This window comes from Emydura macquarii, unplaced genomic scaffold, assembly GCF_026122565.2.
Source record: "Emydura macquarii macquarii isolate MOO-44397 ecotype Brisbane River unplaced genomic scaffold, CSIRO-AGI_Emac_v2 contig_3517, whole genome shotgun sequence".
NCBI lineage: Eukaryota > Metazoa > Chordata > Testudines > Chelidae > Emydura > Emydura macquarii.
Genome location: NW_027133654.1, coordinates 11,028,418 through 11,043,632, shown reverse-complemented (window position 1 = coordinate 11,043,632; position 15,215 = coordinate 11,028,418). Strand labels below are relative to the sequence as shown.

At 43.0% G+C, this 15,215-nt stretch overlaps 1 protein-coding gene across 1 annotated transcript in view; it reads right to left on the bottom strand.

Moving 5' to 3' along the window:
- Positions 1 to 1,321: 1,321 nt before the first annotated feature.
- Positions 1,322 to 15,215, bottom strand: part of UNC93A (unc-93 homolog A) — a 28,897-nt gene continuing 15,003 nt past the window's right edge. The window contains exons 6-9 of the mRNA XM_067535817.1: positions 14,839 to 15,056; positions 9,561 to 9,696; positions 7,663 to 7,794; positions 1,322 to 3,336 (exon numbers count right to left, since the gene is read on the bottom strand). Coding sequence (XP_067391918.1) covers positions 3,071 to 3,336; positions 7,663 to 7,794; positions 9,561 to 9,696; positions 14,839 to 15,056 — 752 coding nt within the window. The 3' untranslated portion in view covers positions 1,322 to 3,070. The remainder of the gene's footprint in view (positions 3,337 to 7,662; positions 7,795 to 9,560; positions 9,697 to 14,838; positions 15,057 to 15,215) is intronic.

The following is a 15,215-nucleotide window of genomic DNA, read 5'->3' as shown; positions in this document are numbered from 1 at the left end:
AGTGGTGGATATACTTGCTGCTGATAGGGCCCTGGGCTGGGACCTGGTGGAGTAGGGAGGGCCTAGGTCCCCTACCTCAACCACCACCCATGGATGGTGGCCCATACCCCTCTGGCCGCTGGGCCATGCTGCCTGGTGTGGAAGGGTGGTCTTGTTGTCTCTAGCTGGTGGGCCGTGCTGCCCTGAATCTAAGGACAGCCCCACTGACTCACCATTATTCCATGCTGCACTGAGGAGAAAAGCAATTATTTGGACTTGGCCGCAGGGCCATAATGCCCCAAAGGGGTGACTGGGTATACCTGACCCACAACACCTGAGTATATAGCTCTAAGTGTTTGGGTGCACAAAGTTTTGTGTACATCAATGGGTCTGCTTTTTTAAAATGTGTCTTATGGTAGGGGCTTAATGCTGGGGAGAACTGTAACTTTTCCAGAGAAAGTTCCTTTTAAGAAAAATGAAGGTTCAGAGTTTAAAGAGGAAAGACCATAGTGAGAAAAGGGAAGCTAACCTGATGAAAATGAAGACTAGTGGAGATGATAATGTGCTGGCCAGAAGAGAAAAAAAGTTAACTTTTCCCATTCACCACGATTATCTGTTTAAGTTACTAGTGCTGAGTTCTCAGTATGATACAGCCAAGGGTGTGAAGGGGAGCTGATCACAACCACCTTTGTTATTGGCTAAGAAGTGTGGGTCCAAAGATTGTTGCCTGATGACTAAGTGATATCACTTCGTACAGTGAAGAATTCTGTAATTGATCCTCAAGTTGCAAACTTTTTGGGGCAGGGACCATCTTTTTGTTCAGTGTTTGTACAGCGCCTAGCACATTGGGGTCCTGGTCTATGACTAGGGATCCTCAGTGCTACACTGGTACAAATAAATAATAATAATAATGATAGATTGATTAATTTAAACAGATCAGGCTCATTGATGTTGGTCTTCTAAAACTCTATTCCTTTATTCTTTGTGTAGGTGGCAGTGAGCGTTGGGGGGTGGGAGGGGGGAGCTGAAGATGGAATAAAGATTCTGTATTACGGGGAAGCAACATGTGATAAGAATGATAAAGGAATCAGGAGGTTAACTAGATGTAATTGCAAATTCATCTGTAATCACCAGTTGTATGATGAACATTACTGAGAATTCCACTGCTATGATAGTTTAGTCACCAATATAATGAACAGAGTGATTAATGACAAGCCTTTTTTCAGAACTGACAGAGCAAAGGCATATCAAGGAGGTAGATCTGTGAAGGAGCTCACCTGCTTTTATTTATGCTAGACATAATTATAAAGTAGGTAAACAAACATATAATATGAAAGGATGGACAGGAACATGGGTGAAATCTGAACAAGAATCCTGATACTAGGAAATATTTGAGGGAAGAAAGTGTTGTGAGGAAAAAATTGTGAAAAGGAATACATTTGAGAGGGTTGAATTTGATTATTTCTATCTTTTTGTTACATCCACATTTGTTTTTATTTTATCAATGCCTTACTCCAATGGTGCAGTTAACAACTGAGCCTAGTAGTCTCAAATGTTCACGTCACGGCATGACACAATTTATGTTACAATGTCACTTGTTTCCAGATCTGATGCCTGAGATTGGCAGGCATTGTCTTCAATTTTCCTTCTGACACTTTGTTTGCTTTATAAAAAGGATTATGCTGTCCTGCTGCTATTACTACTACTACTAATAATGATTGATTTTGGACAGTGCCCACCTGTCAAGGTGCTGGAGACACTGTTCAATAATTTTATGATGGCACAAAATAACCCCAACAATGTAATAAAATGCCAAACAAAAATGAAATGGGGTCCGGGGAATCCTGCATGGTACATAGTAGGAGGGAAAAGGTAACCATGGTTATGATTTTTTTAGAAATGTTGACAACAACCACTTTGCGTGGGGTTTGTTTTTAAAGTGGTGAGGGAGGCGCTGAGGAAAGGAACAATAAGAAGGCGTGAGTACTAGGATGCAAGAACCACAATGGCACAGACACAATTGTCTGCTGTCCTAAGACATGGCGGAATCTCTTAAGAGTGGATTTTGTGGAGTGCAAATACACATGAAAACAGTTCAGTTAGAATTCTTAAATAGTGCATAGCCAGGCATATACCATTAAGGTTTTAAACAATCAAGCCAACTACAAGTTCTCTGTGGTTACAGACAGCAAGTGTTTAAAAAAAAAAATACAAATGGAGGATGGGAATAATATGATCAGACATTCTTAGGCACATATTAGTACATTCAGGACAAGCAATAAACAATGGACAAACCTTCCATTAAAACTTGATGGGAGGGAACTGCAATAATTAAGATTCATGGTCATGAGGGTAGATGTTGTTATAATGAGGTAGTTATTGGGGATCCAATCCCACAACAGTTGCCCCTGAAAAAGGTTGAGAACCCTCCACACCAGTGGTCCCCAAACATTTTTGTTCCATGTTCCCCCAGGAGCCAGAGCTCTGGCCCAGGCCTCCGGAATGGGGGGCCTGAGCGCAGCCTGGAGCAGGAGTGGGGCTGAGGGCAGAGTGGAGCTGAGTGGTGTTCCCCTCCCTGCTCCCTGTAAGGACTGGCCTGGACCCTGCCATGCGCCCCTCCTCCCCCAAATGTTCTTCTGTGCCCCTCTAGGGGAGCATGCCCCACAGTTTGGGGACCACTGCTGTACACCCATTGACTTCAGTGGGAATCGAAGGGTGTGGTGTGTACATTTTTGCACCACTGGATCTGAACCTTTGGTCCCCTGTCTGATACTTGGGTACAAAAACTATCTTACAGGGTAAATGTCTCTTTCATGTTTATTAACATTTTTAATTGAATTTTTTTGCATTTAAAAAAATAATTGGTCATTATTAGTAAGAGGTTGAGTGAAATGACAGTCAGATAATCATCTTTTAAAAAAACAAAGGTATGAAAAGATTTATTCCTATTTCTTTATATTGGACTTACCCTAAAATCAGTTCCTTTATAGTCTTCCTAAAATATGTTTGAACACTTTAAAGCTCCCTTAAAGAATGCTGAGCAGCTTAGCACAACCAATTTCTTTGTTTCCACTGCTCAGATCCTGTTGGGTTACAGGTTTGTTTGCTGGACTGGAGGTCCTGTTGTTTCCTTCTTCATGGTGGTAGGTGTTCCAGGCAAGTCCTTTGCTTCCAAGTATTCAACAATCCCATACATCACTATGGCTACCACCAGCACAGCCAGTACAATGTACAGTTTGATGTAAACATGTAAGAAAGTGCTATATCCAAAGGCTATGACATATCCCAATGACTCCCAGAGTCGATAATTAGCAAAGGCTGCCTCCTTGTGCTTCTCAAATAAAACTCCATAGAGTGCTGCAAGGAAGGAGACAATGCTTGTGATGGTAAGTGTGAAAACATGGCATATTCTGTATTTTCTACAACAGGAATTATATTTCTCCTCCATAAAGGTCAAATCACAGGAAAATACAAGTTTGTGTCTTAGTGTCTTCTGTCATGCAAATTGTATCTGTGTTATAAGAAGTTAAATAATACACAAACAGTAACTTGGTGAATATATATTAGCAGAGAGAGTGAGAGAGAGGGAAAGACAGACCATTGCAGGCAAAGAAGAAAGGATGTTTTCTGTAGAGTTTTGAAACGACAGTGCTAAATTAATTGAAGGAGTAGAATGAGAGACGGTACTATGATCTAGGTACTTATATGGCTTGCAGTATTTCAATGTAAGATCAATGAGGTGGGCTGAGCTCAGCCCATAGTCTCAAACAACAAAGAGGACAGTTTTTTGTCTCGAGTGTTATAATATCCAGTGTAAATCTGAATTTCTAGCTTGTGTTAGGGTCACAAAAATCTTTTCCTGCTGAAGTATTTCTCAAAAAAATCTGGGTGAGCTGTGAGATACTGTAACTGTCTTCATGAAGCTAAATGTATCATCATCTGGATGGTAGAACCTGCTAATTCATGCCAATTACAAGGGGACACGGTGAATTTTACAAACAAGCATGGTGAGAAATCAAGGCTAGTGCATAACAAGATATATAGTTCATTAACCTGGATCTGTGTAGGTTAGTGTTAATGATTTGATAATCCTTCATAGTACACAAATGTCCTGTACTACATTTTGTAAAAGTAATGACGTTCTAGTAATGAGACTGTGCTACAGTCCCTTTTAGTTAATTCTGAAAAGGGGTTTTACCTGGGTGAAAATGATCAGATTCTTGGATTAAGGGAGTGAGAATTAGTATAAACAATATTTGCTAATGTAATAACATTTCTGAATGTAAAGAGTTTTTTTTTTATTTTTAGGAGGGTTTTTTTTCTTGTTTGTTCAAGAGGGTTTTGTGGGTTTTGTCACAAGCCGAGATAGGCACCTAACTCCATACGAGAGGCAGAATTTAGGACACCCTCTTATTGGCATCTCCCACTGGCTAGTTTAGGCCCCTCTTGTGGGTCCCATTCTCAAGCACCTCTCTCTCCCTATTAATTGTATAGGGAACCTAGATGTTTAACCCAGAATTTGTGGAATCCTATGATTTTTCTAGGCACCTAAAAGTTGTGTGCAACACTCAGTATGGCAATGCCTTAAAGGTAATTAGGCACCTAACTGTAATAGATTTCAATGGGCTTTAGGTGCCTGAATAGTTTTGAGGATCCCTTTGTGAATCTGGACCTATAACTCTAATTTCTGGGTTGAATATGCACTAACAGTTGGGCATAAGACACACAGGAACATGAGTCTGGCCCTAACAAACATTCGTCCATATCATAAAACTGTTGCACTTAGTTGGCAGACCAGGTTTGAGGGCTGAATGGAGAAATGTGTGCTGTGCTTCCTTGGTGCTATGCCTGATTCCAGCTGGCTGTAACAGCCCCTCACTTTTAGAAGTGTAACCCCCAGCCTCATTTTTAGGTGTCACTTAACTTTTCCTCTCCTTATAACTAGGAATGGGCACAAACTGGGGATGCTGAAAATAATTTGAGCTCCAGTTCTATCAGCCTGCCAGACATTGATTCAGCTCCTTTCTAAAGAGGCATGTGAGGCTGGAAAGCATTTTATTTTGCTGCCTTCCACTTGGTTGTCCTGTGCTACACAATTGTTATTTAAGAACTGCAATTATTAGCCGGAAGGACCTTGGCAGCTATGTTCAGTTTCGACAAGAGAAGGTACTGCATGCTGAAAAATGGAACAGATTCTATCCAAAATAACTAGGGGGGACACCCAATCACCCAGCCACACACAAATATTAGAGAGAAAAAAATAAGGAAACAGGTGAAAGGATTCATTCAGTTCTAATTCATACCCTGCAGGGGGAACCCTTGATCAATATTAGAGGACATATCCATACCAGCTCAAAGTAAATCTTTCTTTGACTATCTCATAAACCCTAATCCTGCACCACAACTTGGTGGTTTTACTCTGTTTTTGACTCAGTCTGTAATCTAAGATCCCATTGAACTTCAATGCAGTTTTCCTGAGTAAGAAAGGCAAGATTTGGCCTTTAAACTATTATTGTAAAAGCCTGAATCTGGACGCTCACTGCCGTAAATCAGGAATAACGCCGGTGAAGGCAATCGGGTTATACTGGTATAAAACTGATGTAGGTGAGAGAAGAATCGGGCCCATATAGAAATCCTGAGCAGAAACCTATAAAACTGCAGAGCCCATGGGGTGATGCAGCATCATGATGTAATAACATTGCAGCTCTCTCTGAATCAGTGATGCCATGTGACAATGGGAAGATGCAAACTCATGTGCAATTGTGATATTTTGTCTTGCAGCACAGCTAAAAATAAGAAGAAAATATATAGGGGGGTTGTACATGCATAAAGAACTTATTTTGCTTGTTGGTCAAACACTAAATGTGAACTTGTTTGAATGACCTTCCAGGAACTTAGGCAAGAAGGTGGCACCTGAACTACGGAACAGTACTATAACCGTGAGTAACCATGCCACTGTACCACAAGGCTCATGAGCCACAATCGCTCACTGTACACCAATATGAAGAACCATATGTTGTCAGAGACTACTCTATAGTTAAGAACTGCAATACTTCCTTAGCCTCCTTCTATGACCTTGGGCCCTTCCCTCCTGTTTTTTCTTTCTCTCTGTTGTAAGGATGTAAAGCTACCTTTAAGGGAGATGCAACCCAAGCCTCCTGTTATTGGGCCATGGCTACTTTAAAGCCAGGCCTTCTGGAGGATGTGCTACCCGAGGGAGAAAGTTGCTGAGAGCAAGACTTGCTGGGAAAGAGGGAAGCGAGATAAAAGACAGGACCTGTTCCTCAGTAAAAAGAGAGCCATGGGATGAGACAAGACGGGCTGCATGGTTCAGAGAGCTGGGGAAGAAGCCTGGGAAAGGCAGACTGAAGAGGCAGAACCCCTATGGATAGGTGTATTAAAGGCAGGAAATGTATGAACTGTTTAATCCTGGGACAGCAAATAAGTGCTGATATCAGCCTTACCTCAGCAGGTGTGAATCTGAATATGAGAGGTGGTGGTTTAGGCCTGTGCTGGAAGCAGAAGACTTATATAGCCTGGGAGGAGAGAGGAGCTGTGGGCTTGTAGCCTGGTGTGTGCACCTGCTCTCATTTAGGGATCCCAGGTAGTGCTTCCAGATTGGGTGAGAGGAAGCCCTACCTTTCACTTCCTTGTGTCTAAGGCGTTGTGTGTATGGATCTTGGAAAGAGTAGTATGGCCTGGGCAGGGCAAAGGGAATGTGTTTTTCTTTCCTTTGGATTATTTCAGCTCTTGAAACAGGAGAGCATTTTGATTTAACCAGAGGGTCAGCTCATCCAAACTACCCAACCAACTAGAGGGAAGCTGAGGCAGTACATGGGAAGGAAGACCCAGCTATGCAATCTGGCACAGGACCTAGTAGGCTGGCCATGTCGTACACTACACCTCACCCTGGGAGGGTCAGCCAGTACCTGTATCCCACGGTTAACAGACAGATCTGAATTATAGTTACCGTTGAAAAAAATCAAGAAATGGAGAGAAAAGAGGCATGAAAAGATAGGAGTGCATGTATACTGTGTCTTGCTTGTGGCAGGCTATGGGAAGTCTTGCCAGTATATGTTATGATCGTCAATTAGAAAGACTAAGATTGGTGGCTTGAGGGGGACTGCCTTTAAATATGTAAGGTCTAATAACCACCACAGTCCATGACTCTTTTGACTTGTCCTGTTTTTAATCTTTAGGTTGTGTGTTCTCCAGTCTTTAAAAAGGAGAATTCCTTTATTCTTAGCAGAGAGGGGTATTGAAATATATTAATAGTTAGAATTTTGAGAACATTTGCATAAACTGTTTATTTCAGATGGCAGTATATACGAAGGCCATGTCTACAATGGTAGGTCTATGATACAACCTGGTTATTAAGTTAGTTAACTCTGAATTTTTAATTTCCTTCTGGAATTTTATGAGCATTTCAAAGATGTATTTTGATCATCCAGTGCCTTGTTCAAGGATGTCCCCTCCCTTCATCTTGGCTAGAGCTAAGCTATAGGCATTTTGATTAGTTTCTCATTCCTGACTGAAAGGTAGGTAAGCATATTTCCTTAAGCCCCAGCCATAAACCCACCACAAGGTTTTATGCCCACGTACAGTAAAACAGACTGCACATAAACAAAAACATACAGAATACTATATCTCAGTGAGGTTCAGTTAGCGGTCACTGGGACTTACCATTGGTCTGTGTCTGCCAGATGGCATCAGCCATGCCCCAAAGAGCAGGGAATATGAAGAATACAGCAAGCTGTTTGGGATGAGGTTTCCACAGCAATAGTGCTATTATACAGGCAGTGTTTGTAATTGCAGCTGTAGGTTTAGGAGAGAACATAACTGCCATTAGAAACTGAAAATATGCTATTAGATATACAGAGTTTCAGGGTATACTGCAAGATTTATTTCAACGCTATTGAATAAAATAAGATCTGTGAACCAGGAAGGTTCTGACATTTGTACTCCTCATTTTAAAGTTACATGAAGACACTGCAATACATTCTTGGTCATCAGTTAATATTGTACAATGAAACCTTTTGATAAGAGCCTGTTTTCATGTAGACATCTCAGGCATGTCCTAAATAGAGAGGTCTTCTGAGCTAATGTAGATGTTAACCCAAAAATGAAGAGTTCCCAATGGGATTAGCCAAGCCAATGTGTCACTGATTAGGCAAAGGGGACCCTTGAACACTTTGAATCCTAATGTGATCTATCTGTCTACTGGTAGATAACTGAAAGGATGTCATTTGGTTTTCCATATAGTGTCCTTAAAATATAGATGTTTGGTATTTTAAGGGGACCATTAAGATAATCTAGGATGCCTGCTGAAGGAATGGCTGCCATTTTGTCTTTCTGCTTCAATGGAGAATGTTAGTGAGTCACTAAATTTTGCTCTCTTTCTAAGGACCCTGATACAAAGCCCAGTGAAGTCATTGGAAAGAGATTGTGGGTGGATGGTGGCTTTGAATCAGACCCTTATAAGGACTGTAATTTTCTTTTGTTTCCTGAAGATGAAATGAGCCCCCTAGAGTGAGAAATATGCAAAAAACCAAAAATATGTATGGGAAAACTGAACACTTAGAACCTGCAACGTTCCAAGGTTCTATATTAAGAACTGAGTCTCTTGTCTCTAGATTTAAAACTACCTTAGGGAAAATTTCTAGGGCCATGCACATGGAATCAAGAATGCAATTTCTATTAATAAAGGGAACTGTGCTATCGAGTTCAGGATAACTGCTGTTCCATTTGAAGAAAATTACAAGGAATCTCATTTTCAGATACTGAGCTGCAAATGAAACACTTTCCTCTATTTTTCTGGCCTGGTAAATTATATATTGGGACAGCCTTTTTTCAATGTCCACTGGACAGAACCCTTAAATATATCTATCACATAAGTCTCTTTTCCTCACAGCACCCTGCATACTACTTGTCCATAAGCAGAACTTCATTTATTCTAAACTGATGCATTGAGATAGCTTTCTCTTGCTTTTATTTTCATTTTTCTGCCCTAGAAAACAACAGGCAATTAGGCCACAGAACTAATGTTCAAAACCTATCCTGCTGGCTGCCGGGAGCCCCAAGTTCACATTTTCCCCCAAGGACCAAACTAACACATTATCTCATTACTTGTTGTGGTTTTGGCAAAATTGGCAAGGAATTTGGTCCTGACTGAGCTATTGATAAAGTCAGCTCTCATTGAAGCAAATAGCAATGCTGCCATTGATTTCAACAGAATCAGGGTTTGGCCCAATATTGAGAGACAATCCAGCCTCAATTACGTTAGCTCTCTAAAGAACTAACAGCTCAGTCTGAGTGATAGTGTCACCAAAAACAGGGTGAGCTGAGCCTGTCAGCAATGGAGAGATACTGAACTGAGTCAATGGAATGACTTGAATAGGCAGCTTAAGTGAGACTCCTCTCTTCCCCAGCTCCTCTAATAAATGAAGATTTTGCCTCCAGGTGTATCTCATTTGAACTGGTAGCCTATAGCATGATGCCACCTGCCCCAGGCTCTGGGAAAGGGAGCACAGGATTTGTCATACCAGATGAGACAATTAGTCCTCCAAGCAGTCTTTACATACCTAATGCGAATAGGGATTTTCTGCCAGTAAACTGGGAAATCTTTCCAAACAACAGAGAGCAGAGCGAATTTGCAGCTGAAAAGCAGATCATCACATAACCAACAAAATGTATCCCCAGGGCACAGGTCACATATGACTAAAGAGAAGAGAACAGACACAAGGCATTATTATTCACAGACTACCACTCGCCTTTGTGGCTGAAGTCTGAGGGTCTGATTCTCAGAGCTGGTGAATATTCATTGAGTGTAGACATGATCAATAAAGCACAGTTATATATCCCCCTGTCAAGTCTCTTGAATGCTGCTATACCAGGCCTCCAGCAACATTCCCAACCCAGTTCCCAGTGAGACCTGCACCACAGCAGCAGCATTTCATTTAAAGGGACAGGAGCTGCATTGGGAGCCCTGTTTCCCACTCAGATCAGCCCCCATAGTAGTGTGTGATGGGGTCTAGGCTAGAAGACCCACTCTGAACCAGGGCAGGGAGTAGTGCAATACTGGGCCTGCCCCTCAACAGGTACAAGGTATGTTGCCAGTGGAGGAACAGTTTAAAAGGACACTGGTAGGCCAGGAGAAGGGAGAAACGAGCTGCATATGGCACCAGGACGCAAGGTTGATGCGGAGAGCTGTGCAGACAGGGAATGGCAATGGCTTTGTGAAGGCTGCACTAGCAGCAGGGACTTGGGCTCCCCCTCCCTCCTTTGGAGTTGAAAGCCCTGAGAGAGAGAGTGACTGAACAGAACACAGACAGAGGGGAGTCTGCTAAGCCAGTGACCCTCTTCCAAACTGAAGGACTCCAGACTGGTAGGAAGTGGCCTAGGGGTAACATAATTTGGGGTAGCTCAGTAACTGGGCTGGACACTTTGAGAGGACCCCTAGTGCTCTGGGTTGGGACCTTGTGGAGTGGGTGGACCCAGATCTCCTTATCTTGCCCCCCTCCCCTTTGTAGTGAGTGGGATTTGAGAGAGAGCAATTGGAGCATGAGGGGGTGATTGAGGCCACAGCCAGGATGACTAGACCGGTAGCAACTATAAGGCAATGAGCTGACGACTAGCCCATCTGGTGACCAGACCTTCCTGCTACAGAGTGGCACAAAGTATCCTCTACCCTTCTCTGGCTGGGATTGGGATTTGAAATCCAGTCTCCATAAAAGAGCATGGTGCACCCCCAGAAAGGGAATGGATCTTACCTATAAAAACATTCTCCTAAATAGATATGGGATGTCACTTTATCCATTCAAGATTAGCAATGGGCTCATCCTCCCTCTCTGGCTGTGCATGGGGCTTGTAAACTGAAGTTACAAACAATGTTCAGCTCCTGCCATATTTCAGATTCCTTGAAGACTTTCTGAATGTACAGCTGGGGAATAAGCCTGTTCTGTCCTGTTTTTTGAGAAGACGTGTGGGGAGTGGTGGTTCTGACTCTTCTTTATCACTTCAGGCTGTCTGGTTTTGAACATGTTTTGCAAGCAGCTACATAACGTTTTGTAGCCAGCCAGCTTACAGATCTGCCGTCAAGCCACTCAGGATTCAATAAGGGGGACTTAACTTCACAGCTTAATTTAGGCACTCAGGATCCCTATACAGATGGTTCTCAAACTTATTTGAGCGCATCCCCCTTCTTTGTGTCCATAGTAGTTTACACACACCACCGGCTACACAAGTACATATACTATTTTTTTTTTTTAAAAAGTCTGCATGCAACTCTCACTAAATATTAAAAACAGCAAGGTATTGATTCAAACAGAGCCATTTAAGTATAGAGGCAATACCATACTATGCCACCCTTCCTTCTGTGTTGCTGCTGGTCATGGTGCTGCCTTCAGAGCTGGGTGCCCGGCCAGCAGCCACTACTCTGATCACCCAGCTCTGAAGGCAGAGCAGAGAGCAGCGACTGCTGCTGGGGACCCAGCTCTGAAGGCAGCACTGCCGCCAGCAGCAGTGCAGAAGTAAGGGTGGCATGGTGTACCCTGAGAAGATCTGGAGTTTTCTGAAACTTACTGTACTAGTGACCATGACGAAAACATGAAAAGCATGAGCAAAGGCTAGACAAGAGGAAGCCTGACGAACGACAAGGAGGCATGCTTGTCTTAAAGCAGGTTTTTAACAAGCGATATTTTTAGGAGCTGTTCCCAGAAATCCAGTTGAGCTAATGAGCAATTGCTCAGTGTCCTTATTTGCAAATTTCATTTTAGAAGTTCCAAATTTTGTTCCAATCCTATGCTGCCTCCTGTAATAGCACTGACTTCTCTGTCATTTTAAAACTGCCATTGATTTATAGAAATGGAAGAGAAATGTTCAATATAAATTTTACACAGCTTAATAGAACTAATAGTTTAATAGCCTTAAACAAAAAATGGAACCAAAATGTCTATGCAACACCTAATTAAAATGTTATTGAGTTCTCTTTTATCAATAATATATTGTTTCATTACTGAACAGATACAAATATTATACCTAATTCTAAGGACTTTTTATAACCTTTTGCTGTAAACTCAATAATTTTTTCCTAGATTATTTTTTGTTTGGTTTAGTTTTGGGGTTAGTTTGGTGGTGGTTTTTTAAAATGTGTATCCTGTCAATTCCTAAATAATCTTTTAATGTTGCCACTGAACCGCTTTGATCTCTAGATAGCAACTGATAAGCTTTAGCTCCCTTGTTGCTGAACTCTGCCAGCAAAGGCTCCGATTTGTGTCTGTCATTGAATCAAAAAGAACGTAGATGTGTGGAGAAGTAAGGATGACAATACCATACTGTGCCACCCTTATTTCTGCGCTACTGCTGGTGGCAACGTTGCCTTCAGAGCTGGGTGGCTGGAAAGTGGCGGCTGCTGGCTGGGCTCCCAGCTGTGAAGGCAGCACCATAGCAGCTTCTCACGCCTTCTTCCTGCCCTCCAGACATTCCACACCACCCGCAGGGAGGCTCACCCCCCAGTTTGAGAATCTCTGGCCTATATAATGTATGGGGAGAGTTTGCCTAAAAAAGGGATTCACAAAAGCCAGGATGCTAGGTGGGAAGCCACCTAAGCTAGCCAGTAGGAAATGTTGAGGAGAGCAATGTGGCTGAAGGCTTGCCTCCAAAGGGAATTAGGTGCCTAAAGTGACAGTTAAGCTCTCAAATCCCCCTGGTGAATCTCACCTTTAGTGTTAAATGGCTACAGCCTATATGTATCTCCAAGGTAAGGCATAGGAATACGCTAAGGTAGTAACGCAATGAGCATACAAGACTTGGGGCCTGGGAGACAATAGCTTAGCTAAGAGTAACTCTAGTTCATAAGAGATCACAGAATAGAATAACTATAATGTCTAAAGTGTGGACAAGGGTAACCACAAGATACCCGTTGATATCAGCTTTAGATAGATTTCCTTAGGAACAGCAGCGGATGTCCAACCTCAAGAATGCCATGATAACTAATTGACATATATGCTAATAAGCTTGAGGCAAAAGGCCTAGTAACCTCTGGGAAAAGGGCACCTCAATATTAGTGGGGTGTGGTAGTTCAAACAAGGAAGAGGGGCTGAAACCCATACTGAATATGCATTAGGTATAGTGGCGTCAGCATAACACATTATAAAAGCTGTATCCTGGCTTGTATGCCTCGAGAGATGCCAGGATGATAGTCGTTGGTGATGAGGATGAAGGTGAGAATGATGACTAGCCCTTTGGGTTTTTCTGCAAGGGATGGTGTGAGTACATGGATGCTTAGATGCTCATTCTGTGTTCTCTCTCTACCTTGCTGGGTCAGAGTAATTTGTAATTTTGTTACTGTGTTAATAAAACTATTACAAATACAGGAGGTTTCCCTAATTAATATGCAATCAATAAATCAGGCAGCATGGCCCGTAAAGCTTTTCCAGTTCATCAGCCTGGGCACATGTGCTAGCTTGCACCTACGTAATCTCTGGAGATACCAGAAGGAAGATGTAACAAAGCTAAGCTCCTGAAACCTTCCAAACTCCTAGCTTTATTACTGCCTTTGTTATTTATAACCAGATGAAAAACCTGATCCTGTAGTTCTCTGGTGTGGCCTCCCATGGTAAGTTAAGATCATTTAAGGTGTTTATTCCCTAATGATATCCCAGGGGAGTGTTTCTCAACCTTTTAAGTAGCAAGTGCCCCTTAACGTCTGAAAATTTTAATAAGTACCCTAACACTCTGAGAAATGCAATCTTTTCCCCCTTTACTGCTGGATGACTGTATTTCTCATTAAGCAGGAGAGTTCTGAGTTCTGCAGTGCTGTGTGACTGAGGCAAATCACAAAACCCCCTGCTGTTTCTCCCCTCCTTTCCTTCCTCCATATAGGAGCAAAAATGAATGCCAGCCAATCACTATGGCCTGATGGCAGGGTCACATGGTGTTCTCATTACACAGGTGGGAACTTGTGAAGTATGAGCAGGCACTAGCAGCCCAGCAGAGTGGATAGCAACGCTCCCCATTGCCGTCCCTAGGGGGGTGTGGGCCTGGGGCAAATCACACTGTGTAGGCCCCTCTTAACATTTTTATACTGATAAAATCTGGTAAAAACAGCTAGAGTAGTGACATTGACAAGTAAGCCTGCTGGTAGAGACGGGCTCCAGAACTGGGCAAGCCGCTGGGCTCTCCACCTGGCTTTCTGGGCACTGGGCTTTGAGCTGAGGAGGGGAGCTGCCACCTGGGCAAGTTGCAGTTGGCTGCTGTCTTGCTGCCAGCCCGGGAGGTGGGTGACTGCCACCTGCTCCGAGCTGGGGCAGAGGAGGCTTCCACGCAGGCTGGGACCCGGGAATGTGGGCAGGCAGCTGCTGCCCATCTTCAAACTGAGGCAAACAAGGCACAGGAGGCTGCCACTGGGATCCCACCTGGGAGCTGGGACCAGGCAGGACCAGGAGGCTGCCACCCGGCTTCCCAAAAAGCCAGTGGCTGCTGCCCAAGCCTCCGGCTGCCGTCTGGCGTCCCAAAAAGCTGGGCGGGAAGCAGATGGCTGCAACCTGGCTTCCTCCGAAGTTGGCAGCTGCCACTCACCTCCCTTCACTGGATTTTTCGTCGCGTACCCCCAGGGGTATGCATACCACAGATTGAGACACTATGTCCCGGGGGATATATTTATTGCCAGCCTCTTGTATTTGAAGAGCTCACTCAGAGTTAATTTAAGTAGTAGTATGCAGTAATTTAGCCTTGCTAAGAATGTCCCCTGCCATTGCATATACCTCATTTTATTCTGAGTAATTATCTGGTAGTTGAAATACTATTTAGCAAAGGTAAATTATAGTGAGATCAAGCATAACTAGGAACATTCAGTCCCACCTTTGTATAGTCACCAGCAAGGAATCCCTGTTCAAACCCACTGTACATTGTCAAAGGGATTAGGAGACACTGTCGCTTATCTTTAAGATGCTGGAAAGTTGCCAGGAATGTGGACCAAAAGGACTGAATCTGCATTTTTTCTGTCTCGCTTTCTGCTTGGCTGGCTTTGATTTGATCCAGAAATATGATCATCAGCAACACAGCTAGCACACCACTACCTGCAAAAGCAAAACAAATGCATGAAAACAGGAGGGAAACCAAGAGAATAACTGAGTTGGTTTATTATTATGCAGACTTAGTGCTTAGTTCTGGGTCACATGTTTTGGTGGCTGAAAGACTGGTTTAAATACAGCCTATCGGTCATTACTGTGTAATTA